Source organism: Neohortaea acidophila (genome assembly GCF_010093505.1).
Source record: "Neohortaea acidophila strain CBS 113389 unplaced genomic scaffold BDY17scaffold_13, whole genome shotgun sequence".
Lineage (NCBI taxonomy): Eukaryota > Fungi > Ascomycota > Dothideomycetes > Mycosphaerellales > Teratosphaeriaceae > Neohortaea > Neohortaea acidophila.
In genome coordinates this window covers 751,942-759,250 of record NW_022985522.1, presented here as the reverse complement: position 1 = coordinate 759,250, position 7,309 = coordinate 751,942, and the positions used below count along the sequence as shown (strand labels likewise).

At 55.5% G+C, this 7,309-nt stretch overlaps 5 protein-coding genes across 5 annotated transcripts in view; 2 read left to right on the top strand and 3 right to left on the bottom strand.

Annotated features, from left to right (window-relative positions):
• BDY17DRAFT_61228 (uncharacterized protein) overlaps positions 1-469 on the top strand; it is a 1,175-nt gene extending 706 nt beyond the window's left edge. Inside the window, exon 2 of the mRNA XM_033738561.1 lies at positions 1-469. Coding sequence (XP_033585478.1) covers positions 1-213 — 213 coding nt within the window. The 3' untranslated portion in view covers positions 214-469.
• On the bottom strand, positions 440-1,856 carry BDY17DRAFT_61243 (uncharacterized protein). Its single transcript, XM_033738562.1, has 4 exons — positions 1,531-1,856; positions 1,352-1,483; positions 1,171-1,295; positions 440-1,112 (listed from the first exon to the last, which is right to left on the bottom strand). Exons 1-4 carry the CDS (start codon positions 1,775-1,777, stop codon positions 780-782), a joined length of 837 nt encoding a protein of 278 aa, XP_033585477.1. The 5' UTR covers positions 1,778-1,856; the 3' UTR covers positions 440-779.
• Positions 1,857-2,551: 695 nt separating this feature from the next.
• Positions 2,552-3,466, bottom strand: BDY17DRAFT_306021 (uncharacterized protein). The gene is made up of 3 exons (XM_033734976.1): positions 2,887-3,466; positions 2,746-2,826; positions 2,552-2,688 (listed from the first exon to the last, which is right to left on the bottom strand). The coding sequence occupies exons 1-3, from the start codon at positions 3,425-3,427 to the stop codon at positions 2,597-2,599; spliced, it is 714 nt and encodes a 237-aa protein (XP_033585476.1). The 5' UTR covers positions 3,428-3,466; the 3' UTR covers positions 2,552-2,596.
• A 129-nt stretch (positions 3,467-3,595) lies between these two features.
• On the top strand, positions 3,596-5,826 carry BDY17DRAFT_306020 (stretch-activated Ca2+-permeable channel component-domain-containing protein). The gene has a single exon (XM_033734975.1). The coding sequence runs from the start codon at positions 3,734-3,736 to the stop codon at positions 5,750-5,752; it is 2,019 nt and encodes a 672-aa protein (XP_033585475.1). The 5' UTR covers positions 3,596-3,733; the 3' UTR covers positions 5,753-5,826.
• A 15-nt stretch (positions 5,827-5,841) lies between these two features.
• On the bottom strand, positions 5,842-7,029 carry BDY17DRAFT_328413 (uncharacterized protein; the record flags this gene model as incomplete). Its single annotated transcript, XM_033737839.1, has 2 exons — positions 5,842-6,818; positions 6,957-7,029. 2 exons carry the CDS (start codon positions 7,027-7,029, stop codon positions 5,842-5,844), a joined length of 1,050 nt encoding a protein of 349 aa, XP_033585474.1.
• Positions 7,030-7,309: the final 280 nt, after the last annotated feature.

The window sequence follows — 7,309 nt, the reverse complement described above, 5'->3', positions numbered from 1 at the left end:
GTCGACGTTGAACGAGTCTCCCTCACGCTTGACCCATCTTTCACCACCCTGTCCCGCGACCTTGTCGACGTCGAACGAGTCTCCCTCACGCTTGACCCACCTTTCACCAGCCTGTCCCGCGAACTTGTCGACGTCAAATGTCAGATCAGCAGACTCAATGGGAGCCGCGAAGATTGGTGCGCTCAGCAGAGCTACAGCAAAGATGGAGGTTGAGAACTTCATGTTGAGACGAATCGTTGAGTATAATCGCAGAAAGCTGATGAACGTGGACAGTGACACATACAGGAGACGGGATGGACTACACCCTTTTATGCTCCCCTCTTCCTGGCATCAAGCAGGCTCCGAAAGAGGTACACGCTGCTGTGGCCAATGAGTGCACGCCTCAACCCTCTTCGCCGAAGCGACGTCGATCTTGCTCGTTCCTAGCCAAGGCTGAGGAGTATCGTGCAGCACGTCGTTACATCGTGGCTTTAACGAGTGAGCTTGATGTCTAACTTTCAGCCGAGTGCTCTTCACAACCCTCTTCACATTTCAGGGCTTCACCCCACGGGGCCAGCTCATCCCGCCAGTCCTCCACTTTTGATACGCCGTTGACCCACTTCGCTAGGGTTGACGGGCTAGCACACGAGGTGGCACGCCGCGGGTGTCTACCAGTCACGCCAGTTGACACACGTCAGCTTCGGTGGTAAGCTACAGGTAACGATTCGAACTAATGTATGATTCAAGCCTCCAATCGTTCTACCCGGGCAACTTATCCCGGATCACGCACTGATCGCCCCTCACTCTCCGGCATACCCATCCACCCACGTCGAAGGGTCCAAGGGATCATTCATCTCTCGGAAGAAGAAGTCCGGATAGATTTGCTCCGTGTTGGCAACCGCCCAATCTCGCAGGTCGTCGAAATTCCGACACACGTGGGGATTCTTGACCTGGTTCGCGTGGAGTTGCAGCTTCTCATCCCACTGCCATGTGTAGGGAGTAATATCAGAAGCACACATGAGCGATTGCCGGATGGCGTCGATGCAGTGAGCAATGTGGCTGGGACCGAGAAGAGTATCTTCGTCGCCGTGCACTCCGTAGTAATCGGGTCTTGTTGCTTTACGAACCATGTTCTGCAAGTCCTGTCAGAGCTGAACCAAATGGCCATGATGCTGAAGAGAGCGCACTCACCAGGCAATGAAGCTGATGGAAAACATCGATCTCGATGATGTATCTCCGCTGCGGATCATGGGGGAATAGACTGGTCTTGTTGACCAGCTTTGCCGCCTGCTGTTGGGGAATGAGTTGAAAAATGCCTGGGGTCGATTGATGAGCTTCATCCTGTCAAATCGACTCAAAGGCAAAGACATACTGGGATACAGGCCCTTCCAGAGTTCATCGACCTCATCTGACGGTTCCTGAGCGTACAAAGAGACGTCGGGGTCGTCAGGTTTTCCAGTGGTGAAAATTTTCGTCTCGTATTTCACAACATCTTGCATAGGACCTGGAGTCGTCAGATTTCTCTCGTTCAGTCCTACGGGGCAGACGTACTGTATGTTAAATCCGGACGGACGTAATATCGATCTCTGTAATACCGCACTGAGTATCCGTAGGAGACTCCGAGAACGCAAAGCATCATCCAGGGCAGGACAATGAATCCCCACCACAGTGCCTTTCTGAGAGTGCTGTCTTTGCGGCGTATTGTTGGAATGTGGTCGGAGCCTTGCTCGCTGCTGCTATCGTCGTCGACATATCGATCCGCTCCGTTTATCAATGGTTTCTCGTCGTGTCTCGCCATGGCGCTGAAAGGTCGTGATTCGATTCAACTCAACAGCTATGATTGCATGAGCGAGGAAAAGATTGACTGAAGAGCAAAGGATGCTGGTACGTGATTGTGCCTCTCCTCGCCGTTGCGTTAGGTAAGACCCTGCAGATCGCTGCTGTGCATGACTTGCTTTAGGGCTGAACAGCGTAGACCGACCCCGCGCGCGGGATGGCAGTGAGCCTCCGAGCATGCATGCTTAGCTGCGGGAATAGTCGGTGGTGAAGTGGAGCGCGAGACGTCGCGATACTACCTTGCTAAGTTCCAACCGTCGATCAAGCTTCAAGCCGAAGCATTCAAATGTTGCTTATCTGCTCGCACGATTCATACCTTGTTGGGCACAAGTGATGTGCATAGGGCTAGCGGACCATCCGTGAGCCGCGCTGTCGTGTTCACATTGTGCCCCACGCCCATGTCATCTACCATGCGAGCATGATTGCTTTCGCCACCCTACGCAGTGTGATAGGGCCGCCCGGATATCTCGCCCCTCAATTGCTGCAACTCCAGATGGCTTCAACCGACGACTACCTATACGAGACATAACAGCCCCGCGCACCAGAGTTGGGAGCCGGCTCGATGAAACGAAACTCAGTTCGAGCAGTACAGATCCAGTGTTGCCCGACATGTTGAAGTGAGGTAGTATCTGGAGGTCTCGATACGCGTGGCAATGCTTCGGGCGTTCCACACTCGGTCAACGGCGGGTGGCTGAATGTGACATGAAGCACAACATACGCATTACGGCGAGGAAAGGCGGGGAATTGACCAGTGAATACTTGTCGCTCTACTGCCATCATGCTATCTTCGTTTTGCACCGCCTCCGCCGGTATTGGGCGTACTCGAACCAGAGCTCTTTCCCGCCATCCATCCAGCTAGGTCGAAATTTTGTACTGCAGCATGTTAGCCGGAACAAATTTCGTGAGCAAAAAGGTCGAGGGGGAACGTACATTGCGTAGCGGCACCCTCTTCGCCGGTCAATGGCTGCTTCCGCTGCAGCTCTTGAAATTCCTTCTTCGTCTCCTCGTCCACTGAAGGGGAGTTAGCTCATGTGCCCATTTGGCTCTTCTAGGCCTCCAAGTATGACTTACTGTTATCCATCATGTACGGCATGCCGAAGATCATGACCACAGCACCCAGGGAAAGGAGAATCATGGGACTTTTGACGAAACCCATCAAGCTGAACCCGCCTCGAGCCTGGTAGAAGTCCTTTGCTCCGCCAGACGGTATTTGTATGGTCAACGACTCCTGCGCAGAGCCGTAGACTGCGCCCTTGTGCTCCCACTCGTTCCCTCTGAAGGTCTGCCATGCAGTCAGGGTGTGCTGTGAAGGATCGACTTCGGATTTCGTCACGTCCACGCGCAGGGGAGCGAAGAAGTGGTCTCGGCAGTGGACGGTGAGGAGATAGCTGGCTTCTGCGAGATCGGGGAAGTGGAAGGTGTTGTCTCGGCGCAAGGGCACATCATATCGAATGCCTGGGGGTCCGAGGAGGACGGCGTGAGTGGAAGGAGGTAAGGTAGACGGGTTGGGGAGAAGCTGGGAAGATTGCACGCCGACGGAAAGCTGGGCAGAGGTGGCCAGGCCGACAAGGAAGCCGAAGAGTGTCAGTGACAAGAGCCGAACAGACGCCATGATTGGATGGAAATGCGGCTGGCAGATGTTGAAGTGTGCTTTGTGGATGTACGATGAAGCTTCACGTCGATGTTCACGTCCCACGACTTGAATTTTCGTGGCTCTCGACCGAAACAGGCAATGAGGTTGGCGCTGACGTCCTGCGCCTCCTTGGACTTCAACATCACACTCAACAGACTCCCTCCACATGTCTAGCACGGTGGCGCTGGGTTGAGGACATCCAGATCGGCTCCAAGCTTCCTCCCCACTGGCTCGACATACCCTTCTCATCGCCCGGGGTCTCCGGCGCGAGACGCAGCGGCTGCAATGTTCCTCTGCAAATGCCCGCAGCTGACGCCGCTCCAATCCCGTTTCCTCGCCTCGTTGGCTGCACTGGCCACCATCGCTTTGATATACTGGTCTTTGTCAGATGTACACTTTGCGTATGCCGCTGAATTGGCCGTGGACGGGAGCGGACAGTTGAGGGACGGAGGAGACGACCACAATTGGCATCGGATAGTGGATGTCCAACTACAAGAGGATGGGATAGTTGATCAAGATGTCTCCCACACCCTGCATGCCCGCGCAGTGCCCACCCAGACGACGGCTGGGAACAACTATGCGAATGCCGACAATCTCCAACCCGGCGACACGACGGTTTGGATATTCCCCAACGATCAATTGACCGGCCCACATACCGCTCGCGGTCCTGGACTGCCTCGCGACGTAGACGAAGAGGATGAGGTTGAGGCAGCCCATCCCGACCTTCGACGAAGAGACGAGGACACTGGAGAGAGTGATACTGCCGAGCTGGAAACCAGACAAGACAATACGGCAAGCGAGATATACATTTCCGTCAACACCTGCAATCAGCCTCTGTACGCTGGTGATGGTGTTCAATCCGCTGCTCCTCCGCAGCTGACGCTCTACGTTTCCACCTCCGCCGACAATGCGTCCCCCGCACCTGGCCAAGATGCCTCCACCCAAGCGGAGATTCCGCTCACTGAAGGCTACGCAAATTACTCCACCTCCGTTTCAGGCGCTGGGTACATGTCAGTGCATGCACCTGAGCTCCCCAGCAACTTCACGGGAGTATGGAACTACGAAATTGCAGTCTCTATCGACGGCTTCTACCATAACATCGGTGGGAATGGCTCCAACCTCTACCTCATCGACTCCGACTCCACTGCAGCGCTGCTCGTCACGAACAACCTCACGCAGGCCAACCCGGGCTCCAAATCGTACAATCAGTGGATGAATCTCACTGCGCCATACGTCGTCTTTGCCAACAATCAGAATCGCACGGCTACGATGGGTATATCGAGGTCATATTGCGGCTTGAATCAGATCTCCCAAGTCATCGGCAAGCAGATGGATCCTACTGGGGAATTCACGAACGTCCAGATGGAGATGATCACCCGGGGAATTGGGGGAAAGCCCAAAGAGCAATTCTATATCACATATCTCAACCGCTCCAGCAACTACCACGCCACCCTCGCCCAGCCCGGCAATTCTACCGCATCTGGCAATGGAGTGGTGGGTGGAGGCGGTATTGTCTGGCCACAAATGTCTTTCACCACCAAGACCGACGGCAATTGTGCCTTGCTTTACAATCTCGACTTCTGTGATCAAGTCGCATATGCCGTGCCCAGCTCCCCCGACCGAGTCGACAACTACGCGACCTTCCAAAACTTCTACGACAACAACGCCCTCACCTGGTTCCAAAACTTCAACTACAGTCTTCAGCAAATCCCCTGCGATACCGACTCCGCCTCCCAGTACTCGCTCGCCCGCAATTGCTCCGACTGCTACCAAGCATACAAGCAATGGCTGTGCGCCGTCTCCATCCCACGCTGCGAGGACTTTACCAGCGATGCTACCTACCTCCAAATTCGCAACGTCGGCCAGCCATTCCTCAACGGTACCATGCTGCCCGACGCCTACCTGAATCAGAACTACGTCCCGATGTCCAATGCACCTACCATTCAAGGCAGCTTGGCTTTCGTCCAGACCCTCATATCGTCGGTTGCCACGAACCAGTCGCGCAATCCTGCTATTGATGCGCATATCGCCCCCGGACCGTACAAGGAGGTCCTGCCCTGCGAAGACTTGTGCTACAACCTGGTCCAGAGCTGTCCAGCCGCATTGGGCTTCGGCTGCCCGTATCCTGGTCGAGGGCTGGAGGTGGGGTACGGCACGCGCTCGGGATCGATCAATGGGAGTTTGACGTGTAGTTATCTCGGCGCTTATGTGCCTACGGATGCGGCGCTGGCTTTGAATGCGGACCTTCTTCGCGTGGTGTTGTTTGCAGCCTCTGCTGCGATGCTGATCATGGTGGGACTATAGAGCGCGCGAGTTCTGGCGTTTGAGTGATGGAGGCTGCATTCTTGTACTGTAAATCAGACATTCTTTCAATGAGCCATGAATTCTCTATTCTAGAATCTAACAAGGGCGTACTTGCTCTCTGTGAGCGGGGACAGGAGAAGAGAGAACGCATATGCCCCGACCACCATGAGCACGTAGTAAGCCACCGTCCAGGCGATCGGAAGACTCTGCTCGCCTTGCATTGCAGAGTTCATGCTCTCCGCCACATCCGGCGTCACAGATTGAGGAGGGAGCGTTTTATACCCAGACTGTCCGAGCCTACCCCATAGCCGTGGCACGCCCATGTGATTGCAAAAGCTGTGGGCGACAATGGCAGCCCAGATGTTGCCGGTGCGTAGGAAGACAAAAGCAGCAAACCAGCCGAAAATGCTGGTGTATGCGAACTGGAACAAGCTGATGACGACGCCTTGGAGACACAGGGCGAGCGGAGGGATACGCCGGTTCGGCGGGGTCCGGGATTGAATGAATTCGACCAAGTGATGAACGTGGGCGACTCCGAAAATCAGAGGCGTGACGAAGACGATCCTGGTCACACCCGTTTGCGCGAGCTGGAAGAGGGGGATGACAAGCGCGCGAAAGACCAGTTCTTCGCTGGCGGGGGCGACGACGAGGTTACGGAAGCCGACCCAATCGTCCCAGATCCCTTGCTTGAATGCGACCAGGCTCCATCCTCTCCAGTCGCCATCAACAACGATGGATTCGTAGAGGGAGCAGGTGAACAACACAATCACGAGGAGGAGCACCTTGAAGAGGTCAAGTGGATGGACGGGCCAGACGCCGCAAGCTCGGAGGATCTGGGGGACATTGTAGTGTCCGCGGGCCACGAGAACGGCCGCCGTTACAACTAGGCAGGTGAGGCAAGTGAGAGTGACGGCGCGCACGCGGGCCTTGATGACGACCGGAGTATTTCGGGAGTTGGCGGCACTGGTTCGGAGGGTTGCTGAGAGGTAGAAGGGCGCGACATAGAAGATTGTGTACGCGGCTGCGCAGAGGAAGGCGGTGCGCTCTGAGATTGCCGGCATTGGACCTAGTTGGGGAGCGAGATCAGCAACCGCATGGACAGGGACAACTTGCATCTGCAGTGAGATGGCTATGTTCACGCAGACGGAGCTCATTGGGCCTGTTCACGGCTCATACAACAACTGGACAACGCGTAGGAACTTACCGGCGTCTGGTAGGGGGAGAGTTCGTAAGCGATCAAACCATGTGAACTCGCGGGGCCAGATGTTCCCGACCATGCTGCCGGGCTGGTAATCGAGATGAACCATCAATCATCGCCCACTCTGTCGTAATTTTCCCGGGTGCATGGCGAATCCATCGTGGGAGCGGCGAATTTCGCTTGGACGGAGGTGGAGGGTCGGGGGATTCCAGGAAAGCGGGTGAAGTCGTCGGAATGCCAAGATCACGCGTCGCGCCTGCCTGAGGAATGAAGGCAGTGCACGCTGGTGTTCACCTCCCACCATCTCTCACACTTGTAACGAGTGCAGACACTCACGACACGTCATGAAGCAGTGTAGC